This window comes from Monodelphis domestica, chromosome 1 (assembly GCF_027887165.1).
Source record: "Monodelphis domestica isolate mMonDom1 chromosome 1, mMonDom1.pri, whole genome shotgun sequence".
Lineage (NCBI taxonomy): Eukaryota > Metazoa > Chordata > Mammalia > Didelphimorphia > Didelphidae > Monodelphis > Monodelphis domestica.
In genome coordinates, this window is record NC_077227.1 from 458,331,608 (window position 1) to 458,357,857 (window position 26,250).

Here is a 26,250-nt window from a genome sequence, read left to right on the forward strand (position 1 = left end):
AAGATGAAAAGTGAGGATTAGAAAAAAACCTCTTTAATCAGATAAAATGCTCCAAATCACTATTAATTAGAGCAATGCAAATTTAAAAAATGTGGAGGTACCACCTTATACCATCCAGATTGGCTAATGTGACCATACAAAAAAGAAAATGATAAATGTTGGAGGGGATGTAGACACTAATACACTTTTGGTAGAGCAATAAACTGACACAACTATTCTGGAAGAGCAATATTGAACCATGCCCAATGGCTCATAAAACTCAGCCTATCCTTTGAGTCAACAATACCACTATTGGATCTGTATCCCAAAGAGATTAAAGATAGAGGAAAAGAACGTACCTGTATAAAAATATTTATAGCAACTCTTTCTGTGGTGGCAAAGAGTTGGAAATTAAAGGGATATCCATTACTTGGGGAATGGCTGAATGAATTGTGGGATATGCTTGTAATGGAATACTATTGCACCATAAGAAACAACAAAGATGATCACAAAAAAACCTGAAAAGATTTATAAGATGTTATGTAAAGTGAAATGAGCTTCCACAGTAACAACAATAATGTCTGATGACCAACTGTGAATGACTTAACAAGGCAAGGATCGAGGACAGCTCCAAGGGATTCAGGACAAAAAAGGACACCTACTGCCATAGAAGAACCGATGGGGTCTGAATGCAGATTGACACATACCATTCTTCCCTTTAATTTCGCCATGAGTTTTTCTCTAGTGTAAGCAATATGTGTCTTGGTTCGCAACATGATGAACATGGAAATATGTATTATATAACATGTACAAGCTATATCATATCATATTACCTGCTTTCTTGGGAAGGAGAAAGAGGGGGGAGGGAAGGAGAGGACACAGATTGCAAAATATCAAAAAATGAATATTAAAAATTATTACCACATATTAGCTGAAAAAAATTTAGTGATTTGCTTGGGAGTCACACAGCTAGAAAGTTTCTGAAGCCAGATTTGAAGCCAAATTTGGACCCAGGTCCTCTAGACTCCAGACCTGGTGCTCTAGCCACTGTACTCCCCCCCCCCCCAATTAACTTTCACAAAGGTCTATTTGCTTCAAAGGCATATCTTATACAAGCATACACACATTCCTCCTCCCTCAACACCTGGGAGGGAAAAGAAACAATCCCTTCTGTTGGAAGAGGGAGTATTGCCACCCCCTACACCTAGAACTGAAGAAAGCAAATGAAACAAACCAAAATCTGTTTCCTGGAGCTACAGCTCCTCCCAGAAAGGGAGGCTAGATCTTCCTCCTACTCAGCTAAGTGCATGGTACCTCCACTGTGGGGAAACAAGACCTTTACTCCTGAATGCCATGACAACAAGGAGAGAGAACGCTCATACTGTGTCTCTGTAAGGTGCATTTAGAGATGTGACCAGTTCCAGAAATGCAGCCCGTGGAAAGAGAAAGCAGGTCTTTGGCATTTCCCATTGGATGGCTCCATTTTACTCTGGGTATGGTTAAAGCCAAAAAACACACCCAGCAATAGTCATCCATACTGGTTTGAAACCCTCCAATGAGGAAAATACTAGACCCTCCAAGGCATCTCATTCCATTTTGAGATAGTTTTAAATACATTTCCCCTTTCATTAGACCTAAATTGGCCACTACCCACTGATCCCCCAAACCCTACTAATAATCTTCAGGAGCTGACAAAAATTTTACTCAGAGCTTGGGTCATAATCATAGAATTCAGAACTGAAAGAACCTTGAGAGATCACTGAGCACTCTTAAATCTAGTGTTGTTATAGAGAGAGAAACTGAGATCTAATCAATCCATCGTTTATTAAAATGCTTGCTCTGCAGCAGGCACTATTCTGGATGCAAAGCTGCTATACAGAGTCCCTATATAAAGAGTCTTTGCCCTCATAACTGACTGACCCTTAGTCACCAGTCTACAGCTGTTCTTATTCCTCCTCCATGACCCCTCCACCCAAGAGGCCTTTTCCTTTGGGATCAAGTCTCTGAGTCCCTCTGTCAAGGGCCTAGCAGAGGATCAAGCCTGGGAGCTAAGAACTGGGAATAAACTAAATCAGATGGTGGAGGGAGGTAACAAAGAGAGTCCCAGCTTAGGGACTCACTCACTCTGTAACTTTGGACAAAACAGAAGGGAAAAAAACGTTTATTAAGCACAGGGACTATGCTAAGCATTTTATAAATATTGTCTTAATTGATCATCACAACAACCCTGGGAGGTAAGTACTGACAGTATCCCCATTTTATAGTTGAGGAAACTGAGGCAAATAAAGATGAGGTGAATTAGTCCAAAGTCATACAACTAGTAAGCAGCTGAGACTGGATTTGAACTAAAATCTTCCTAACTCCAGGTTCAGAACTCAATCCCCTCTGCTACCCAGCTTCCTCTTCTTCCCTTTCCTTTCCCAAGGCACAGATTTTTCAGGTTAAAAATCACAGTAGAGTAACACACTGTAAGAGGACAGAATTTTTGCTGCCACCTCATGGCTAAAGTTGAAATTTGGGTTGGTGTTGCTACCCAGGCTACAGATCATAGAATCATAGAATTTCTGAGGTAGAGAGGACTTGGGGGATCATTTAGACCAATCAATGCAGGTTCTTGAAAAGAATTCCCACTAAAACATGCCCAGTGGTCATCCAGACTGGCTTGGGCTCTCTAGGAAAAGGGAATCCATTGTGTCCAAAGCACCTCATTCCATTTTTTCAGTCAATTTAAACATTAGGCAGTTTCCCCTTATGTCAGGACTAAATTTGCCCCTATAAAACTGCCTCTCACCAGGCATCATGTAGTGTGTGTTTAACTAATGCTCTTTTGCTTACTTGTTTGACCTCCCTCCAGTCCAATCTAGAACATGCTGCCAAATCTAGAGATCCAAAGTATGGCATTGGTTATATCACTGATCCTGCTCAAAGGGTGACCAAATTTCCTTCAAAGTTCTGGCCCAAAGCTGGGGTACAGTCATGGTTATAGCTTTCAGAACTAGAAATGGCCTTAGATTTCAAATAGTGATTTTTATGTCTAATCATGTTGTAGATGGGCAAACTAAGACCCAAAAAGTGAAAAGGGCTTGCCCAAGGTCAAATACTAGGTTGAGGTTAGTACCTCTGATTCTAAATCTAGTATTCTTGACATTATGCCACCCATTTCTCTCCTGACAGGACATTTGTCTCAGAGCCAGTTTTCCTTAAATAAGAATGCAAGTGTTGGTGGAGGACCAAGTGAATGTGAATAAATAAAAGTTTATTGCTTTGACTTGGAGTAAAGACAACATGGTTTTTTATTTAACTGGCCTCTAGATTGAATAACAAAGGAGCCACAGGTGAGCTACATCATTCAAACCTAGGAGAGTTCTTTTTCCTTGTCTACATCCTTGGTTTCCTTCTTCTTCTTCTGATTGTGCTCCTTCTCCAACTCCTTACACATATCCTGGATGTGGGATAGGTAAGAAAACAAGGTTAGGAATCATTCCCTGGAAACTGGCAACACCAGCCCTGCCAGAATCACTGACTTCATCCAATCTGGAGTCCCTGGGGAGTCTCATCAGTTTCTTGGTCAGTAGAGAAGGTCCAAATACCATGTTCTTTTCAGCATTCTATACCCTGCCTGAGTTTCCCAGTCTCCCATATCCTGAGGGTTTTGCAACTCAGCCCATGCCCCCAAATAATTCAGGATATCTACACCTGGTTGGTTTGCTGGATCTGTAGTGGATCTATAGAACACTCAGCTATATCAGCTCTTCTTTCTGCCTCACCTCCTTCAGGCATCAAGATTTGCCAATTCTACCTCAAGAGATCTGCCCCATTCTCTCCATTTCTACTCTCTCCTCTTAGGTGATTTTCCTAAAGTTTCATCCTCTCCTATTCAATGAACTCCGGGGGCTCCCTATTCCCTTTCAGATCAAATAGGAACTCCTCTTTGGGGGCATTTAAAGCTCTTTAAAATCTCATTCCATCCTACTTTTCTAATCCACTTTGACATTATTCCCCTCTACACACTCTATAGTAAGTTATACTCATCTATTTGCTGTTTCCCACATATAACATTTCATCTCTTGTCTCTGTCTTTGTCTCATACCTTGAATGCTCTTCCCCTCTAGCATCTTCAAGACTCAGATCAAGCATTTCCTTCATGAGGCCTTTCCTGGTCCCTGGAGATGCTAGTGTCCTCCTCTCTAAGACAATCCTGTATCTGCTTTATATATGTTTGGTATTTGGGTGTGAATGGTCTCCTGTTTTAGAATGTAAGCTTCTTGAGGGCCTATTGTATTTTTGTCCTCAAGTCCTCAGCACCTAGCTGGTGCTTGGCATGTAGTGTGTGCTTATGAATGCTCTTTTGTTTACTTGTTTGACTGCCTTCCAAGCCCATCCCAAAACAAGTTGTCGTCAGACCCAGAGGTCCAAAGTATGGCATTGGTTATATCACCAACTCTGCTCCAACCCCTTTGGAAATTCCCTCTTTCCTCCTTTCACTTGGCCTCTATGCTAGCTCCTGGGGTGTACCTTGCTCCAATCCACGTATATAATCTCCTCCTCTTGGAAGCCCAGACACTTGGCAATCTCTTGGAACTCTTTCAGCTGCTCCTCAGAAGCCTCTGGGGTTCGAGCTTTGGGAAAGAGAATAAGGACAGTAAAGAATAGGCAAGAACCTATGGTGGAGAGGATTATAGGAACCAAAGGGGAAATAGAAGGGTAGAGGACCTAAGGGGTGTAAGCCTCAGACAGGAATAGACCTGGTGGCTGGTGACTGAAGCAATGGAATTTGGAAAGGGTTACAGGGATCTGGTGTCTGAGCAGAGCTAGAGATAAGGAGGGTTGGAGTTTGGGGGCCCAATGGGAGGCACCCCCATGGGGAAAGAGAATGATGGTAGGTTGGTGTCTGGATAATCATGGAAGAAGCATATTTAGATCAAAAAGACACTCCTGAGGACAACTACTGAAGCCCTTCGCTATGATGAAGAAGGAAACTACTTAATACACATATATTAAGTAACAGAGCTTCTACTGGAACCTCAGGCTCTCCCCATCTGCTTTCCCCTGAGGTTTCTGAAGGAAACATACCAGAAAAAAACACTGATCGAAGATTTCTGTCCATTGGAAAGAAGTAAAGTATAAAGGTATTCGGGTCCTGGGTCCGTGCAACATAGCCAGTGTGGAGCTGATTTGACTCTAGTAGGAGAAATGGTATATAGAGGGTGATTCCCTCTAGTTCTGCCCTTGGGGATTAAGTAAAAACAACATTTTGCTCTCCCACCATCTCTTCCTAGCCCAAGGTCTCCAGAAATGTCTTACCATTCTTTAAAAGGGTTCCATTGGCTCTTTTGATGGTGAGGTTAGCCTCCTGATACATACATTTGTCTCCACTAAAACAAAAGATATGAAAATACAATGTTGCACAATGAAAAAGACTTCAGAGGCATATAATTCGAGATCTCCATAAAGTAGGAGAGTCATGAGCAGAGATACAAATAGCGAGTCAGTGAGGAAATCTCCGTCTAAAACCTGGGTCTCTTTCTTTTCAGTGCAGGTTAGGGGGGTTCAAGTGGGAGAAAGATGCAAGGAAGTTGAGGAGACAGAAGGGTAAATATATTTGCTGTGTGGAACAGGAGAAATAATTTCCAATACTGTGGAATTTCAATATTTTAAAAAGGCTTTCCCTATACTAAGCTCTTCATGGGTGAACAAACTGAGTCTCAGAAAACTGCAGTGGTCTGTTCAACCCCAAGTTCTGATAAGAGGCAGAGCAGGGACTAGAGACCAAGTCTTTGATGCCAAGGCTAGCAGCTCTTCCCAGGAGAAGGCCTGGAATTGAGAACCAGGAGAGACAAAGAGTAAGGGAGGAGAAGCAAAGTAGGGAAGACTCCTCAATGCACTTCCTTCCAATTTCCTGGTCTACTGCAACACTGAGGAATCTTACATGGTATTGTATTCATTTCCTTGGTATATGTCCTCCGTCTTGTTGGGAATCAAGTAGAAGAAGGATGAATTGATAATCTGGGTCTCTTCTTTGTAGGGAAGGTAGCCTATAGCTGAGCCAATGAAGTACCACTTGCCAGACAACTGGAGAGACAAGACAGCAGACACTGATTGTTAATCTAGAATCCAGGGTGGATTGGGGCAATGCCAGAAATTATAGGAAAGTACCTCTTCCTGCCCCCTAATCCATGAGATCACTGGGATTATATGCCATTTGGCTTCCTAAGTGTGAGCTATAATCACTGCCCACACCCCACCGGCCAACCAATTAGGATGGTTAGAATTGGAGACCAGGCTTGCCCCACTGGCAAGACATGTCTACTGGATTCCATCGAGTTGTGGCCCAGGACCTTAGGAAGCCATTGAGAAAACAAAGTAAGCAGGAGAGTAAAAAACTCAAGGTCCTCATGGGGGCAGGACACAAAACTCTAGCCCTATCAACGAAATCCAAAAAGGTCACAGCGCTGGTCTAAGGGTTTACAGGTTAGTTAGTTGCTTAGCCAGTCTTCTTCTTCCATAGGGCTAGATGATGTATTAATTAGAATCTTGAGCCCTTGGACTACATTTCCCACAATCCCTTTTCCCTTTCTGTTTATGTGAATCCCTTATGGATTTTAAGCTATGCTTAGGCCTCCCTGACTCTCTTTCTTTTCCACGTGGAAGGCTGGTGAGCTCTCTCGGTTTCTCTAGCCTTTTACTTTCCCTTTACTTCAAGTTAAATATTATTAAATATAATACTTGGAGTACTGAATATTAATTTTTAAATTTCTAATTAATTTTTAAATTTTTTAAATTGACAATGACCTTTCTGCATAGTTCAGCATTGGCAGGGAAGAGGAGAAGGATACTCACCTGGTCTATGATAGTGTCATTAAAGATTGTTGTAGTCAGGCTGGCACAGATTGGCTGCTGAGCCATGAGCAGAGGTGCAAAGCTCAGGATGATAAAGGCCCAGTGGAGTCCCATGACTGTAGCGGAGCTCGATGCGGGAGGCTGGAGCTGGATCTCAGAGGAGTGAGGAGCTGAGGCTCCTCTTGACTTTATGACTAGTGGGCGGGCATTGATCTCACCCCACCCCCTCTCTGGCCAGAGATGACTCCTTTATGAAGTAATCGAGCATATGGTTGGGAAATTGCTTGCTAAAAAAAAAAAATAGCGTCTTTTCCCAGATTGAGCCTTTGCATAAAAAACCCAAAATCCCAGATCTGACAACTACTCAAATAATGAATAGTAACAGTAAAAACAGTAATGGTGGACAGTGTGCTATCCACTCCAGGGTTCAGAAAACACTTTCATGGTGCCTTTCATTTAGTAAGTATTTAATACATTTAAAAAAATTGAGTAACTATCTGTTCCTTTCACTGATCCGCATAAAAGCCTTGGAGGTAATAAAGCTCCAATGTCCGTACTGTGTAAAGATTTTAGGAGCTCTTTCTTCACAATAGTCTATTTTTATATGCCCTATCAACCAAGAATAGTTTTTACATTTTTAAAATGAAGTTTCATTTTGCATTTTAAAATATAAAATTAAAGAATGTATAAGTCATTCTTGGCTCACACGGGTCTTACAAAAATGGGTCACTGCTGGAATTGGCCCTCAAGCTGTAGTTTGCTGACTCCTTTGCCAGTGCTTCTCTTTGAGCAAACTGAGGTGCAGAGAAGTCCTGACATGTAGAACTGATAAAGCTAGCAAGGCAGTAGCACATTGAGGATGCAAACCTGGGGCTCCCGAGTGTTCTTTGCCTCCCTCACTACCAGAACTGATGTTAACTCATGGTTTTTCCCTTTAAGATGTTGAAGAAATGAGAGTGGGGCTGCTGATTGTTCCTGGTACAGAAGAGCTTCGAAAAGAAAACTTGTTAAATTGAACAAATACTCAGGAATCAGCAGCATTTAATAAGTAAAGATGAACCATTGTCAATATTCTTATGATGCCTAATCAACACTTGAAATGTATTTCCGTAGTCTATACACCCTATATTCAGCAGTGACAATGTACCTACCCTCTATCCATCATCCCACTTAAGTTTCCCTCAGCCCTCAGAGGCAGCTACTAAAGGTCTTATTTTTTTAATAAAACTTTACTTTCCCTCTTAATATAGTTTATATGTATATGTATATATATATATACATATATATGTATATGTATATATATATACTCAGTTCTAAGATAGAAGAGTAGCAAGGACAAACAGGATTAAGTGATTTGCCCAGGGTGACATAGCTAGGAAACAGACACAAGGATAGATTTGGACCTAGGTCCAATTGACTCCAGGCCTAGAGCTTTAATCACTGGGTTACTTAGCTGCCTCTACTGAACATCTTTTTTACCCCCATTTTACAGGTTAGAAAACTGAAGGCAATGTTCCATGAATACTTTTGGAATAGAAGACAGATTTCAGTCCTGGTTACATTTTACATAAGCTTATAATAGCTTTTGTTCATTTTTTTTTGTAAATTAACATTTTTTTTAAACTAACAAATGTATTTTCTCTCCTTCCTTATTTTAGTTGAAGCAATCAAAGAAGGTTCCCTGGGGGAGGAGTCTTTAGAGCTGGTTCTTGAGAAAGAAGCAAATGTCAAAAGCTCTCTTTCTCTGACAACATTTCTCTTTTTACAAGCCACCTGTTTGTTTGTTGGTTTTTTTTTTTAATTTTAAAAACCCTTACCTTCTGTCTTGGAGTCAATACTGTGTGTTGGCTCCAAGGCAAAAGAGTGGTAAGGGGTAGGCAATGGGGGTCAAGTGACTTGCCCAGGGTCACACAGCTGGGAAGTATCTAAAGCCAGATTTGAACCTAGGACCTCCCATCTCTAGGCCTGGCTCTCAATCCACTGAGCTACTTACCTGGCCCTTCAAGCCACCTGTATTGAGCAACTCATCAGCACACCATCCTGCCCAACCCTTCTAAAATCATCTTATAAAATACCCTGGGGTAATGGGGGTGGGGTGATGGTGGGGGGACTCATAGGCAGCTTGAAGTTGCAGTTTGGGCACATGAACTTCAAAACCTTCACCAATGCTGACCTATACCAAGTTTCTACCAGATTACTTCCTCCTAGTCATATGTAATATTAAAGTGATCAGTAATAATGATAATTAATAATCATTATTTTTAGTTAGGATAAATAATAAAATTTTTATCATGCTTTAAGGTTCATAATTAACTTTCATTTTTAAATAAGATTTTATTAAAAATAATTTACATTTACATTTTACATGATAATACATGGATAACCCAAATAAAATTGCTACCATCTCCAAAAGGGGGGAGGGCAGAGAGAACGGAGACAATTTGGATCTTATAATATTGGAAAACATTGAAAATTGTTTTCACATGTAATTGGGAAAATAAAATATCAAAAATAAAGATAAGAAAAGAGTATTTTACATTTCACTCAAATAGGCTTACAACTCAAGGGATGAATTCAGTCATATTATCCTTGTAGGCACCTCTGGTTTGGAAGTAACCCCCCATATTCATAACATTCCCCTCTCTCCAACCCCATCCCATCCATTCATTACTGTGTATAAGTATGGCAAATATTGCTATTTATTGTAAACAACAACAAAACACCATTAATGAAATTTGAATAGAGTGTAGGTGGTTCAGTAGATTGAGAACCAGGTCTAAAGCCAAGGAATTGGATTCAAATGTGACCTCAGACACTTGCCAGATGGGTGACCCTGGGCAAGTCACTTAACCCCCATTGCTTGGCTTTTATTGCTTTTCTGCCTTGGAATTGATACTTAATATAAATTCTAATACAGAAGGTAACGGTTTTTTAAAAAAAATACCTGTCAAACAATACAAGAATTCATACAGGGAAAAACCACATTGCACAAGGCAGTGACTGCTGCTGGCTGATCTGCAGAATAAAGGGAGGATTATAGAACAAGGCTGAGGCTAATGGTCCTACTGGTTCCATCTGGCTCTTTTCTCTTGGCACCTGTGTTCACTTCCAAGTTGATCGGGAAACATCACAGGAGCTGAAGGGAGCCTTGCCTCCCCAGTCTCTATGCAGTGCCTTAGGGTTTTAGTTAGGTAGCTCTTCAAAAAATAGCCTTTAGGATAACATTCATTAATTTAACAGGAGTTCAAAGGAATGTTCTTAACCTTAAGTCAAATAGTTGACTTGGACTAGGGACTCTGAGTTAGCTTTAGGAAGAATGTAATTTACAGAATAGATTTATCATTAGTCTGGAACCCCCTGATGGCTAAAACTTGTTACCCTCAAGGTTATATTCTAAAAGGACAGGATGAAAAATATAGAGGAGTGACTATGTTTGTGGTCTCAGAAGTCACAGGAATTAGTTAGGGGAGCCACAGGCAATTGATTGGCAAACTATTTCCAGAAAACAATGGCGGTGAAGATTTGATTTCTAGTCCACAAAACACGAGGTGGAAAGAAGCAATAGAGATAGGTTTGATTAGAAGGAGGGAAGAGGCAGCCCCAGCAGTGGCAGGGCACTATATCAGGGAGACAGCCCCAGTAAAGGGCTGCCAACGTTTGGGGCTGGATAGGTACAATGGACCAATGTGAATTTGTTTTCATTAATTCATTGATAAAAACAACATGGTGTAAGGGGTAAAATTTAGGGGTTATTGACTGAATATATATTATACTAGTGGTCACCAGGGATTAATTCAATCCCAATAAATTATTCAAGTCAGTTTGGGATTTTTATGGTGAATTTAATTACAATAGATGGAAGAAATTAAGAAGAAAAGAGAGAGGAAAGGGAAATTGAACTGTTCTATCAAGCCAGATAGGAGTTCAGAGGCCTAGGTCAAGGGGTCTTCTCAATCTAGCTTGGCTACCAGTTGAGAGGCCTCCTCTGAGATGAGGGATCTCCTAGGAGGATAGTGTTTTAAGAGGTAAAGGAATCAGCCTAAACCACTCACCAAACTGCCAAGATGCCAACCACGCTGCCAAGAGCCACACAAGCGAGAGAGAGAGAGCCACGTCTCCACGAGAGAGAGACTGGAGAGAGGAAGTGACGCAAAATATATAGACTGTTCTTTGCATCGCTTCCTGCATCTCACATGTACCAATGGTAGCTTAAGCTTGACTTAGGACAGCCTGGGGGGTCTGTCAGTTGTTTCTTATTTGTCACTTGTTAGCACATGTCTGTCATAGGCCATCCTCCTCAACACTTAATCCTTAAGTAGGGGTGTATACATTCCTGGTTGCTAAGATTTTAAAGACTAATCATGGTGTAGAAAATCTAAAATTCACAATGGCCTCTGGGTGGCAGTTGCTCGTCCAGGGTCTTGCCTCTGAAGGTTTGGTTTGGTGGGTCAGCAGCAATATCAGGGCCCATGCAGCAGGAAGTGGGCCAATTTAGTAATTGTTACCCCCAAACAAGTGGTAACAAAGATGGCTTCAAGGAGGTTAAAGACCTGGAGATGATAGTGGAGAATCATTCAGCAATCACAAGACCATCTAAAATGCCAGTAGTATGATAATGGCACCTGGGGACATCAGTGTCTGGGCAGTAGTAACAATATGACTTGCCATGGCCACTTGTGTTCTTGGTATGGATGCCCCTTCTCTTATGCTCCCTAACCATCTCTGTCTGTCTGTCTCTCTGTCTCTCTCTCACACACACTCTTTCTCTCTTTCTCTCTTTCTGTCTCTGTTTCTCTGTCTCTCTCATACACACACAAAACTCAATATTTATGCCTAGATGAAATAAGGGTCAACACTGAGGCATTACCAAAGTGTGAAGGTAAACTTGAAGAACCTAAAATTATTGAAAAACTTTACTTAATGTAAACTCCAGAAATTATGAAATGAAGCAATGGCTAGGTAAATAAGGTTAAGTGATTTGCCCAGGGTCACTCAGGTAGGAAGTCAGATTTGAGGTCAGATTTGAACCCAGGACCTCCCAACTCCAGGCCTGGTGTTCTATTCACTGTGGTGTAATCTAGCTGTCCCTCTCTGCAATCCCTCTAAATTCTAGTGCCTTCCCTCTGTTGATTATTTCCATTTTGTTTATTTGTTTCAGTCATGTCTGGCTCTTCATGACCCCAATTGGGGTTTTCTTGGCAAAGTGGCTTACCATTTCCTTTTCCAGCTCATTTTACACATGAGAAAACTGAGGCAAAGAGGGGAAAGTGACTTGCCCAGGGTCACACAGCTAGAAAATGTTTTAGCTTAGAACTGAACCCAGTACTATCTGTCTCCAGGCCTGGTTCTATCCACTGAGCCACCTAACTGCCTCAAAACAGATTAATTTTAAAAAGCTGACATTTGCTTATAAACCTCATGAGCAAGTCCATTCTTCTGCAGTATTTGATCAATTGGGAAAAACATTTCAGGTCCTCTGTACAGCAGTATATATGGCAGCTGTTTCCATGGTGAAAACTGTAGGAAGAAAGATGGGAATTATTAGCGGGCGTTCTTAACCTTTTTATGTCAAGGACCCCTCTGGTTATCTGATGAAGCCTATGGACTGACCGCTTCTCAGAATAAGGTTTTTAAATCCATGAAATAAATACATAGGATTACAAAAGAAACCAAATACATTTGAATACAGAAAACAAGCTCATGGACTCCAGGCTAAAAACTCCTGTTAATTAAGAGAATACCCCTAAGGACAAGTGTCAAACACCACCGTGGCAGAAGTGACATGAAAGAAGTATTTAAGATCTAGGGAAAAGCAGTGGAAAATCACATCAAAAAGTGGCTGGCACAGGCAGTAGAAAACGTGACTGCTGTATTACTCAATTAAAGGCAAGAAATAGAGAGAACATCCAGAAAGCAAAACCACATCAGAAATGTTAGATTCCCTCGATCAGCAATGAAGTGTAAAAAGGCCAAAGGTTAAAGCATTATAAGGAGGTAAAGCAGGGGAGAACAAAATACCAGATTCAACAATACTCAGAAACTACTGCAGAGGCTTGAGAAGTAAGGGAATCAAGGGGGGGGGAGGAGACAGAGACAGAGAGAGACACAGAGAGAGAGAGAGACAGACAGACAGAGACAGACAGACAGAGACAGAGAGAGAGAGAGAGAGAGAGAGAGAGAGAGAGAGAGAGAGAGAGAGAGAGAGAGAGAGAGAGAGAGAGAGAGAGAGAGAGAGGGAGAGAGAGGGAGAGAGAGAGAGAGAGAGAGAGAGAGAGAGCCTCTGAAGGAGGAGGAGGTGCAACATTGCTGGCCTTCCTTGTGATTGTAAGCAATACAAAACAACCAAAATACAAGTTGGATCAAAGGAAACACAGAAAGCTTGTGCACCTTTTATTTAAAAAACAAAACAAAACAAAACAAAACCCAGTTAGGTCCAGGGAGACTGACTGATATTCTAACATCTCAAGAAAGCAACAGGGGCAGATAAGATCCTTAATTACTGACTCAAAGGCTTCATAGTGGCACATGAATTACCAGCAAGTCAGGCTGGTCACCTGTGCAGCGGAGGTGGATCTAGTTTAGAATCTCACACTTCTCAGCATGGAGCAGCTACTTTCCATTATAATCCACCTGTGAGAATTTTATAAGCTGACTTTAGAAGGGTTGGGCAGCATGGTGTACTGATGAGTTGCTCAAAACAGGTGGCTTGTAAAAAGAGAAATGTTGTCAGAGAAAGAGAGCTTTTGACATTTGCTTCTTCCTCAAGAACCAGCTCCCCCAGGGGCCTTCTTTGATTGCTTCAGCTAAAATGGCTCTCTTTCCCTCCTCATTTCTTAAGTGTAACTCTTAGGAAGGCACTTATTATACTCCAACTTAACTTTAACTTTGTCCAAGTTGAATCGTCTCTTAGGAGAAAATCACTGAGGGAAGGGACTTAAAACTAGGTGGCCCAGTACAGAGACTCCATGAGCCCACAACATTTTCATATGGGTCCAAACCAGATGAAAATGAAATGGGAAATAATTAACAAAATAAATAAAAATAGAATATAATGCTATTTTGTGGATTTTATAGTCAATTTGTACCTGCAGGGATCTGTTTCTATTTGAGTTTGACACCACTGGCCTAGTAGACCTGTGTTGGATCTGGGTTCAAATCCTACCTTAGTCACTACCTGACATTGTAATCATTGGCAATTCCCTTCTTTTCCAGCCTCAATTTTCTCATTTGTAAAACGAGATAAGAACAAAATGGGCATAAGAATAGCATCTACCTCACTGGATAGTTGTGAGATTCTAATAAAATAAGGTATAAAATGCTTTGCAAATCTCAAAGTCCAATAGATTTTGTTATTATTTGCAGCAAATTCTCTTACCTTCTGTCCTAGAAATACTACTGTGATGTGGTCAAAATGGATATATGATTCAGACATAAAGAATATTATATGTAAAGTAGAGGAAAAAAGAATAATTTACCTGTTGGGTCTATGGAAAAGGGAAAAATTTATGACCAAACAAGAGATAGAGAACATTACAAGATGTAAAATGAATGATTTTGATTATATTAATTTAAAAAGGTTTTGTACAAACCAAATCAATGCAACCAATATTCAAAGGGAAACAACAAACTGTGGAGAGTGAATCAAACTCTCTTTGTCTATCAATCAGCAACTTTTAAGTTAGTCAATCAAAAATTTAAGTACCCCTACTTAGTACCTTACCAGTCACTAAGTATGAGAGTTCACAAGTCACTTGCTAGACTGGGTGACAACTCCAGAGGGTGACAATCTCGCCTTTGGGCGGTGCGAGGCAAATTGAAAGACTGTAATTGGTCCCCGTAAAGTAGGGAAGGGACAGGAAGTGATGTGGAAAAAGGTTCATAAAAAGTCCTGAACTTCTTTTCCAAGGGACTTCTCCTTTGAACTTCTCTTTTGGAGTTCATCTTTGGACTCTGCATTGGTGAACCAGACTGAAGAAGAACACTTTTCCCCTGGATCCTGCGTCAGCTTGTGGGGTGAGTATCTGGCTTTCCTTTCCTGACTTTTGGAGAGATTGGTTCCGGAGATTCCTGCCTTGGCTTTGAAGGAGGTTGCCTTGGTGGAATCCTTGCTGAAGACCATGAAGACTTCTGGTTAAGGATTACTGGGAAATCCATATGGAAACAGTCTTGGGGAAGCCCTGCTGGGGCTGAATCTGGCTTCTTAGGAGAAGGGCTGGTAAGCTTATTAGAATCTGTCTCTTTATCTACATTTTTCCACTTTCATTCTTTCTACCTCTTTGTAAATAAAGCTGCTAAAAGTCATTTTGACTTAAGCTGTAATATTTTTAAATCAGTGACCACAATATTAGATTAGAAATTTAGAACTTTCATATTTCCATAAAAACCTAAATTTAAATTCTTATAAAAGTGGGAAAAATTTTATAACAAATTTCTCTGATAAAGTCTCATTTCTCAAATATATAGATAACTAAATAAAATCTATAAAAATATAAATCATTCCCCAATTGACAAATGGTCAAAGGATGTAAATAAGCAGTTTTCAGATGAAGAAATCAAAGCTATCAATAATCATATAAAATATTCTAAATTACTCTTGATAAGAGAATGCAAATTAAAACAACTCTGAGGTCTCACCCCATAGCTATCAGATTGGCCAATATGACAGTAAAAGGAAAGTGATAAATGTTGGAGGGGATGTGGCACAACTGAGACACTAACGTATTGTTGGTAGATGGTAGACAATTTGGAACTATACCTGAAGGGCTATAAAACAATAAAACCTTTTGATCTGGTAATGCCACTACTAGATCTGAATCTCAAAGATATTAATGAAAAAGGGTGGGTAGAGGGAAAGGACCTACTTGTACAAAAATATTTATAGTTGCTCTTTTTTTAAACATTATTTTTATTTGGTCAATTTCAAACATTATTCCTTGGATACAAAAATCATTTTCTTTTTCTCCCTCCCCTCCCGCCACCCCTCCCATAGCCAATGCGCGATTCCACTGGGTATCATAGGTGTCCTTGATCCGAACCCATTTCCATGTTGTTGGTATTTGCACTAGGATGTTCATTTAGAGTCTAACCTCGGCCCCTGTAGTCAAGCAGTTGCCTTTCCTTGGTGTTTTTACATGCACAGTTTTTCCTCTGCATGTGGATAGTATTTTTTCTCATAGATCCCTGCAGATTGTTCAGGGACATTGTACTGACACTAATGGAGAAGTTCATTATATTCGATTGTACCACAGTGTATCAGTCTCTGTGTACAATGTTCTCCTGGTTCTGCTCCTCTCACTCTGCATCAATTGCTGGAGGTTGTTCTAGTCTCCATGGAATTCCTCTACTTTATTATTCCTTTGAGCACAATAGTATTCCATCACCAACATATACCACAATTTTTTCAGCCATTCCCCAGTTGAAGGGCATCCCCTCATTTTCCAGTTTTTTGCCACTACAAGAGCATAGCTATGAATATTTTTGTACATGTCTTTTTCCTTATTATCTCTTTGGGGTACAAACCCAGCAGTGCTATGGCTGGATCAAAGGGCAGACAGTCTTTTAGCACCCTTTGGGCATAGTTCCAAATTGCCCTCCAAAATGGTTGGATCAATTCACAACTCCACCAGCAATGCATTAATATCCCAACTTTGCCACATCCCCTCCAGCATTCATTACTTTCCATTGCTGTCATGTTAGCCAATCTGCTAGGTGTGAGGTGATACCTCAGAGTTGTTTTGATTTGCATCTCTCTGATTATAAGAGATTTAGAACACTTTTTCATGTGCTTATTAATAGTTTTAATTTCTTTGGCTGAAAATTGCCTGTTCATGTCCCTTGCCCATTTATCAATTGGAGAATGGCTCGATTTTTTTATACAATTGATTTAGCTCTTTGTAAATTTGAGTAATTAAACCTTTGTCAGATGTTTTTGTTATGAAAATTGTTTCCCAATTTGTTGCTTCCCTTCTAATTTTGGTTACATTGGTTTTGCTTGTACAAAAAATTTTAATTTGAGGTAGTCAAAATTATTTATTTTACATTTTGTGACTCTTTCTAAGTCTTACTTGGTCTTAAAATCTTTCCCTTCCCACAGGTCTGACATGTATACTATTCTGTGTTCACCTAATTTACTTATAGTTTCCTTCTTTATATTCAAGTTATTCACATTCTTGGTGTAGTGTGTGAGGTGTTGATCCAAACCTAATCTCTCCTACACTGTCTTCCAATTTTCCCAGCAGTTTTTTATCATATAGCTGCTCTTTTTGCAGTGGCAAAGAATTAGAAATTCAAAGGGATGTCACCACCAATTGGAGAATGACTGAATAAATTGTGCTATCTGATGGTGATGGAATACAATTGTGCTGAAAGGAATGATAAACAGGAGGATTTCAGAAAAAGCTGGAAAGACCTGAATGAACTGATGCAGAGTGAAATAAGCAGAACCAGGAGAGCATTATACCAGTAACTGCAATATTGTGGAATGATCAAATATGATAGACTCAGCTACTCTCAGCAATACAATGATCCAGGACAATTCTGAGGGACTAATGAAAAAGAATGCTGTCCATCTCCAGAGAAAGAACTTTGGGGAATCAGAATGCAAAGAAAAACACTTGTTTATTTTGGTATATGCTTTTCAGTTTTTGTTTTATAGGATTACTCATTTACAAAAATGAACAATATAGAAATATGTTTTGCATAATACATAGCCACATATATATATATATGACCCAGATTGAATAGCATGCCAGCACCAGGAGGGAGAAAGGAAAGGAGCAAAGGAGATTAGTTCAATCATATAACTTAGGGAAACTTGTGCAGAAATTTGTTATTACATATAATTGGTTTAAAAAATTTTAATATAAAAAATTTTAAATAAAAAAGGAGTAGTACTGTGAAGGCTGGGCAATGTAGGTTAAGTGATTTCTCACAAAGCTAGGCAGTGTCTGAGGCCAAATTTGAACCCAGGACCTACTGACTCTAGGCCTGGTGCTTTATCCACTGTACTACCTAGTAGTCACATTATTTGCTTTTTAAAATAATTTTTTCTTTGTTGTTATTTAGAATTTGAAAGATACCATCCAAATGAGCACATCCATATGCAAGGCATAGAAAAAGAAGATAGTGTATGAAGAAATGAATCTCAATTATGTTTGTTGTTGCTCAGCCACTTCAATCACATTTGATTCTTTGTTACTCCATTTAGGGTTTTCTCAGCAGAGATGCTGGAGAGGTTTGCCATTTCCTTCTCCAACTCATTTTACAGATGGGAAAATTGTGGCATGCAGGGTTACAGGACTTGCCCAGGGTCACACAGCTAGTCAGTGTCTGAGGCTGGTTTTGAATTCCTAAACTCTTCCTGGCTCCAGGTCTAGTACTTTCTCCACTAAGCCACCTACCTGCTTAAAAAAATAGTATAGGGGCAACTAGGTGGTTCAGTGGATAGAAAGCCAAGCCTAGAAATGGGAGGAGTTGGGTTCAAATCTGACCTCAGATACATCTTAGCTGGGTGTTCCTGGGCAAGTCACTGAACCCCAGTTTCCTAACCCTTACTACTCTTCTGCCTTGGACTCAAATACTAATACAGAAAGAAGATAAGGTCTTTTTTTTTTCTAAGTATATAATAAACATGAATTTCAAAATTATCATGTTCTTGAACTCCCTTCTTTTCTCTCCTATGAATTTCAATGCTTCAACAACCCTCTTGTTTTTCTTTTTCTGGTGAGGGAGCATCAGTAAATGTCTGTCATATTTATATCGCCTCAAAGGCTGAGCACGAGATAGCGTACCAAGTTGGCACTTCATGGAATCTCGGATACAGAGTAGTGCCTCAGATAGAGCTGATCTTACCCTTGATTTTTATAGAGGAGAGCAGTGAGTACCCACTAGGTGGAGTCAAGAGTTGGGAAATTGAGTTCGAATTCACCCTGGCCAAGTCTGCCTACCTCAGTTTTCTCAACTACAAAATTGTGGATAATAAGATCAAATGAATCCTATTTGTAAAACTTTCAGCACAGTGCTGGCGCATTTTAGATCCCTAACAAAGGCTTCCTTCCTTTTTCCTAGATAGGCCAGCAGAGCTTGATTTGTCCAAGGTTCCATGGGTAGATTCAGTTTAGCCATTGGACAAGGAACAGATGATCCCAAAGAAACTTATGGTTCCAATGATGCCCTTTCCTCAGCCCAAATCCAGTGTTTTCTTGTACCACAGTTTTGTGTACTCCTTTAACCCGTTACCTTCACCAGCAAATGAACTTGAATAGAGTTTGGGAGATTAATTCCTGGGACAAAAGACAAACACTGGCCAAGGCAGGAACCAGGACCCTGTTGACCCCTGGGGGAGCCATTGTGCAACTTGAGTCTGGGGTTTTCCCAGCTTCTGTCTACTAGCTTAACATGAATGGGAAATGAACTTGGGGCACACAGAAGGGGTTGAAAGGCTCAGTGGTTGGCTGCTCAGAAGTTAGCGTCATGGTCCTGGGACAACCACTGGGTGTCTGTTGGGGAAGTCCAGGTTGGACTTAACATTAGTGCCTGGCACAAAGTAGGAGCTTAATCAATGTTTATTGATTGATTATCGATTAGAGCTCTATATGTAGATTTCTGTCTGAGGCAAAGGATTTCCAATTGATCTGGTCCTGGAATATTGAGAACACAAAGTTTCTGTTTGCTACATCTTAAAAAAAAAAAAGCCAGTAATAGAGTACACATTCCTGGAAGCATGGCCTACTGTCCTAAGTACATTTGGCACAAATGACTCATCTTCTCTGAATCCAACTGTTTGACCTGCAAAGCTGACAATAACTCAAGCATGATATCTTTGGAGGGATTTCAAAAAGGTAAAACCATAGAGTGCAGTAGAAAGGGCACTGGATTTGAAATCACAGGATCTGAGTTTGAGTCCTGACTCGCCATTTGCTTCCTACTCAGTAAACCTCTCTTGGCCTCAGTTTGCTCAGCTTTCCAAAAGAGAAGGTTGAACTGTAGCATCTCCAAGGTTCTACAATGCTCTGGACACAGAGTAGGACCCTAATGTTTAATAGATTATTATTATTCATTGAACTGAAGTAGAAAATCCCTTCTTTTCCAAACCTTGTTGTTCTCTGCCTTTGTCAAATAGGCCAAAATCCTCTTTTCTGCTCCAGGGAAATTAATTATGATGAGAGCAATGGAATCTTTCCTTGGGGATGAGGACTTCACAGGGTTTCAAGTCTTTCTTCTGATTATCCTGATCTTAAAATGGAGATAAGGGAGGTTGAGAGAGACAGAGAGACAGAGAGACAGAGAGAGGGAGAGGGAGAGAGAGGACAGAGACAGAGACAGAGACAGAGACAGAGAGACAGAGAGACAGAGAGAGAGAGAGGGAGAGGGAGAGACAGAGAGACAGAGAGACAGAGAGAGACAGACAGACAGAGAGAGGGAGAGAGGGAGAGAGAAAGGAAGAGGGAGAGAGGGAGAGAGAGAGAGAGAAAGAGATCTGAATGTGAACTCACTCAGAGTCATCAGTTTTATCTTGTTTCCTCATAATTTTCATCTTCTCATAAACTGAATATAGAAAAATTCAGCCAGACTAATCTAAATATTAATGAAGTATGGCATATGGCAACATTATTACTGCAATTAATAGTAGAGGAGAAGAGAAGGCATATGGAGTACATGGCGTGTCCAGGGAAGACGAGGACCTCTGCTGTCATGGCTTGCTGAGCCCTTTTCAGGACTGCTCATTCATCTTTGGTGTCTACCTTTCCCCAGCTCTTACTGAGGACTCTCAGAAGCTGTAGCAAGCACAGGAGCCACATAAAGCCATCTCTGCAGACCAGCTAAATCAGGTTGAAGTTGGCCTAGCTAAAGAATTCTGAAGAATGTGAAGACTTTCCCCAGCAGAATGGGTAGAGGAGAGCAATTTGTTCCAAAGGCCATGAAAGTGATTGAAGCAGGCACTAATGGAGTACTTAGAACTTGTTCAGATGTTGATGTCACTAAGATCATCCATGGCGTCCAAGGCCATCAACTTGCCACTGGACTTCAATAACTGGAAGAAAGAGTGAGGCTGATGACTGCACACTTTGCCTCCCTTAAATCCAACCTATGAACAAGTCAAGCTATCACCTATGACTTCATTGGCCCTCTTTGAAATGAAGGAAGAATAGCAACTACTACTACTACTACTACTACTAGATAACAGTTATATAATCTTACTACATGCCAAGCATTACAACTGTGATCGCATTTAATTCTCACAATGCTCCATTTTTTTAATGGTCATTTTACAAATGATGAAAATGAAGAAAACGGGTTTTCTTCCTGGGTTACACAGCTAGTAAATGTCTGAGGCTGGATTTGAACTCAGGTCTTCCTGACTCCAGGCCCAGCAATTTATACATTGTCCTACCTCACCATATCCCCTTATGGTGCCTTAGAATCAACAGAACTGCATTTATAAACATTCTCTTCTTTTGATCTTTGTTTAAAGGATCTGTGGAAGGGTTCTGTGGAATAAGGCAATTAGAGTAATACGAATGGATCTCAACCTGGCAGTGTTCTGCGTTTGAGGATTAAGTGTGGCAGGCTAGTCTCACAGCAGCCTCTGCTCCACGAATCAATGAATTGGGACTAAACTGGGAAAATGGCCACCTATTTTGGGGAGCAGGGGGAAAAAATTTTTTTTTCAGTTATATATTCAAACATTCATTTTTTTTATCCCTCTAAAAAACAATGACAACAATAACAACAAAAGAACCACAAAATCCTTGTAACAAATGAGCGTAGTCAATCAGAACAAATTCCCACATTGGCTGTGTCCAAAAATGTGTGTCTTTATTTTGAACATTAGTTGCTCACCAATCCTCTGGAATCATGAAAGATCAGAACCCATCAGAATTTCTTATTAGAATTTTCAGGTTTTTCAGAATTGTCCCTTTTGATGTCTGTATTAGAGTAGAAATTATTATCCTGCTTCTGCTTACTTCACTTTGAATTAGTTCAGTCAAGTCTTCCCGAGTTTCTCTGAAACAATCTATTCCTTATAGCACAATAGTATTCCATCACACGTATCATCTATTTAGCCATTCCCCAAATGGTGGGCACCCCCTTGGTTTTCCGTTCTTTGCCCCGACGAAGAGTTGCCATAAATATTTTTGCACTCATGTGGTACCCTTTTCGTTGCCCTACTTAGGTCCTAGGTCAAATAGCGGTATTACTGAAACAAAGGCCAGCACAGGTTAGAGACTCTTTAGACAGAGTTCCAAATTGTTTTCCTGAATGGCCAGACCAGACCACTGCTTTACTGGCATTTCCCTGTAGTCCCTCCAGCATTTGTCATTTTCCCTTTTTGCCAACTCTGCCCATCTGATGGCGATCATGTGGAACCCAGGACGTGCCTTAAGGTGCACCCCTCTGATAATTAGTGATTTTCCAAATGGCTATAGTCTCCTAGCAATCTTCCCAATTACGCTCACTCTCGCTGTGAGAAGCATCAGTGAGTCATTACATCGCTTTGCACCAAACTTTAGTTCCCTCATTAGTCTTTGTCTGTTGTTCTCGCTTATAACAAGTCATGTCCACATCAGAGCAGTGCTTCTCTTTGTTTCATTTATGCTATTTAGTTATTAATAATGGCCCCAAAGGACAAGAGTAGTGATGCTGGTAGCTCTGAGAAGCCTAAGGAAAGTTTGTACAAGAAATACTTATTAAATAATGGGGTTTACTCTTTGGGGCAATTTTTAGCTTATGCAAAGGGTCTTGGAACATATTGGTCACATAAAACAGGGTTCTATTATACCCTGGATTTCTTCCTTTTAAAATTACCTGTTTTTAAAAAATTAATTAGTTTATTTATTATATTAAAATGCTCACCTAACTCCTTCCCTTACCCCTTCCTCTCTCCCATTAGATGAGACAAAAAGAAATATGTATATATAAAATTATGTCTTATTTCTATTTATCAGTTCCTTCTCTGGAGGTAGACAATACAAGTCATTCAAAAATATTTCTGTTGCTGTAAAATACATTGACTATTTGTCAATTGGTGAATGACTCTTATATTTGTTTGTTTTTGAAAATCCCTACCTTCAGTCTTAGAATCAATACTAAGTATCAGTTTCAAAGCAAAAGAGTAGTAAGTGCTAGGCAAATTGGGGCTAAGTGACTTGCTCAGGATCATACAGCTAGGGAGTATCTAAGGTGGAATTTGAATCCAGGACTTTCCATCTCCAGGTCTGGCTCTCTATTCACTGAGCCACCTAGCTACCCTCTTATTATTTTTTTAAATTAAAATTTTTTGCAAAATATTTTCCCCAAATGATCAAGTCTGGAAAAAAAGTTTCTTAGTCTGCACTGAGTCCATTGCTGTCTCTGAGAAGATGGGTAGCATATTTTATTTATTATAAGCCCTCTGGAATCATGGTCATGGCATTGATCAGAATTTTTTTTTTAAACCCTGTGTATTGGCTCCAAGGCAGAAGAGTGGTAAGGGCTAGGCAATAGGGGTCAAGTGACTTGCCCAGGGTCACACAACTGGGAAGTGTCTGAGGCCAGATTTGAACCTAGGACCTCCCGTCTCTAGGCCTGGCTCTCAATCTACTGAGCAACCCAGCTGCCCCCCATTGACCAGAATTTTTAAGCCTTTCAAAGCTGCTTATCTTACAATATTGTTTTTAGAATATAAGTTGTTCTCTGGATTCTGCTCATTTCACTCCACATCAGTTCATACAGGTTTTCTCAGGTTTCTATGAAATCATCCACTTCAACATTTTAAGCTCTCTGTTTCTTTAGAATCATGGTTGATTGCTAAATTATAGGTGATGCTGACTATGGTTCCTTGGAATTTGAATTTTTTCTGTTTTTTATTCTTGTTTTCTTTTCTTTCTCTTTTGAACTGGGAGCTCTGAATTGTAGCTATAACATTCTTAGAGGTTTTTTTTAGGATTTCCTTTAAGAGTTTACCAGTAGATTTTATCCTTTTTTCCTTCTTTTTATCAAAGGAAAGAGAGATGAGGAGGAGGAATGTGGAGAGAAGGGCAGGAGGTTGTATGTGGACTCTTTCTATTTCTACTTCAACCTCTGATTCTAAGAAATCTGGGCAGTTTTCTTTTAAGACTTTCTGAAATAGGATGTCTTTTGTTTTAGTCATAGGTTTTAGGTAGTCCCATGATTCACAAATTATCTTTTATTTATATTTTTTCTAGGTCAGTTGTTTTTATCATGAAATAATTTACATTTTCTTCAATTTTTTCCAGTCATAACATTAAAAAAATTCTTGTTTTCTTGTCAGATCATTATCTTCTATTTGGTCCATTCTAATTTTCAGGAAGCTTGTTCAGGAAGTTTTGTCCCACTTGTATTTTTGTACCTTTTGTACCTTTTTACCTCTTGCATTCATTTCAATTTTTTCATTCGTAACTCTTTTTTTCTTTTCCAATCTTTCCCCCTAGTGCTTTCATTTCATTTGTTAAAACATTTTAAAACTCTTGCTTGCTTCATGTCTTTTAGGAATTCTAATTGAACATTTTCCAGATTTGTATTTTTCTTTCATTCTTTGATTACAGATATTTTGGAGTCTTCTTTTTCAAGTTTTGGGTCTTGAGTGATACTGTCATCATAATAGCTTGATAAAGCTATGAAATATATATATATACATATATATATATATATATATATATATGAATTTACTTCTTTTCCAACCTACTTCTTGACTTTGGACTTTATGATAGTTCTATGTACGTCTGTAGAATGTTTGAGCTAAGGGTCTATTGCTGCCTTCTCTAGGTACTGAATGTTATATTATTCCCAAATTTTGGGGACAGCTGAAGCTGGGGAACTATAAGTTTCTGTGCTTCCAGAGTGGTCTGATTCAGAGCAAAATCTGATTACTGCCATTTTGGTCTTAGTTCAAGTAAGTCTCAGCAACATATCTGTTATGGCTCTGCTGCTCTAGAAGAGTGGTAAGAGCTAGGCAATTGGAATAAAGTGACTTGCCAAGAATTACACAGGTAGGAAGTGTCAGAGGTCAAATTTCAACCCAGGGCATCCCATCTCCAGGCCTGGCTCTATCTTCTGAGCTACTAACTGCCCCTCCAGACAACTATTGTTGGACTCAGCACTATCAGCCAGTTAGAAAGCTCTGCAGTTTTAGAGTGAAAAAACTGTAGTCTGACTTGTCCTCTGAGATTCCTACCATGATTAGACTTGCTACAGATTCCTAAGATTGGGGTGGAGGCTGGATTTGAGACTCCATTTGGTTTCTGGGTTCAAAATCATAAGAAATTGCTTACTTCTGAACTTTATACATGCTTAGTACATAGCCTAGTCTCTGCAATTACTATCCCTTAGGCCAGTGATGGCGAACCTTTTAGAGACCGAGTATCCAAACCGCAACTCTCATAATGCATGTGAGCCATCCCCTTACCCCGACAGAGGTGGGAGAAAACACTCCCATTGGGCTACTGGGAAGAGGGACAGGTGATGTGAGAAATGCCCTCAGATGTGAGTGAAAAGGGGGAAGGGAGCAGCCCCCTCTGGCACCATGCTATAGGTTCACCAATAGGTCCTAGGCATTGATCCTCTTTTCAGTCTACCTTGAATTTATACCCCAGAACTTCAAAGTGAATAATAGAGCTGCCAGTTGGCACCAACCAGCATTCTATACAAAGTCAGACACCTCTGTGATGGCTCTGAGACTATTCTTTCTTTGGTGTACAGATTTGGTCCTCTTTGAGTTCCTATGCAGGCCATGGTTAAGCACTTCCTATTGTAAGTAGCCTCTTTCTCTCTTGGTTAGAGAAATGATTTACTAAAACTTTTTCTTATATTCTCTGATTTGATTGGATGCAAGGCATTTTCTAGATCCATGTGGAGGAGGTGTGGTTTAGATCTTGATTGTAATCTATCATCTTGGCTCTACTTTGAATGACTCTTACCTATTTGAATCTTCCCTTATTTATCTTAGAAATAAGACTTCTATGTGAGAAACGATGCAAAGTTGTTTTTTTTTTCTCCAGTGAACTGTTTCCTCTCTAATCATAGCAGTGTTTGATTTATTTGTGTAAAAATCATTAAAATTTTAGATATCAGTCTTCTCTTCTGAGATCTTCTATCTCTTGCTTGGTCATAAACTCTTCCCCAGATTCTCAATCTGAAAGGTAATCTCTCCCTTCCTCTACTTTATCATGGATCCCTTTATATCTAAGTCATGTATCATTTGAGGCTTATCTTGGTATAGGATGTTAATTTCTGTTCTAAACCTAATTTCTGCTAGACTGCTGTCCACGCCAGTCCAGTGATTGCTGCCCTTCTAGTCTTAGCTTAAGTGTTTGACTTGGGTCTGAGCAACACATCTGCTGTGGCTCTGCCCCTTTGGAGTTCCAGTAGACATTTTTTTAAACCTGTACCTTGTGTCTTATCATACACTAGGCTACTAGATCCATTTGCTTC

The 26,250-nt window shown here is 39.9% G+C and overlaps 1 protein-coding gene across 1 annotated transcript; it reads right to left on the reverse strand.

The window, feature by feature from the left end:
* Window positions 1–3,214: 3,214 nt before the first annotated feature.
* ORM1 (orosomucoid 1) lies at window positions 3,215–7,027 on the reverse strand. Its single transcript, XM_001362198.5, has 6 exons — window positions 6,820–7,027; window positions 5,909–6,051; window positions 5,284–5,354; window positions 5,053–5,160; window positions 4,495–4,598; window positions 3,215–3,421 (listed from the first exon to the last, which is right to left on the reverse strand). The coding sequence occupies exons 1-6, from the start codon at window positions 6,931–6,933 to the stop codon at window positions 3,335–3,337; spliced, it is 627 nt and encodes a 208-aa protein (XP_001362235.2). The 5' UTR covers window positions 6,934–7,027; the 3' UTR covers window positions 3,215–3,334.
* Window positions 7,028–26,250: the final 19,223 nt, after the last annotated feature.

Bases quoted from the DNA above. Each gene is read 5' to 3' on its own strand.
- ORM1 (XM_001362198.5), bottom strand. From the start codon at position 6,933: ATGGGACTCCACTGGGCCTTTATCATCCTGAGCTTTGCACCTCTGCTC. The intron at 5,355-5,908 runs GTAAGATTCCTC...CTTTTGTTTTAG, and splicing joins GGAAATGAATACAATACCAT to TGGAGACAAATGTATGTATC. The intron at 4,599-5,052 runs GTATGTTTCCTT...TCTTTCCCAAAG, and splicing joins TCGATCAGTGTTTTTTTCTG to CTCGAACCCCAGAGGCTTCT.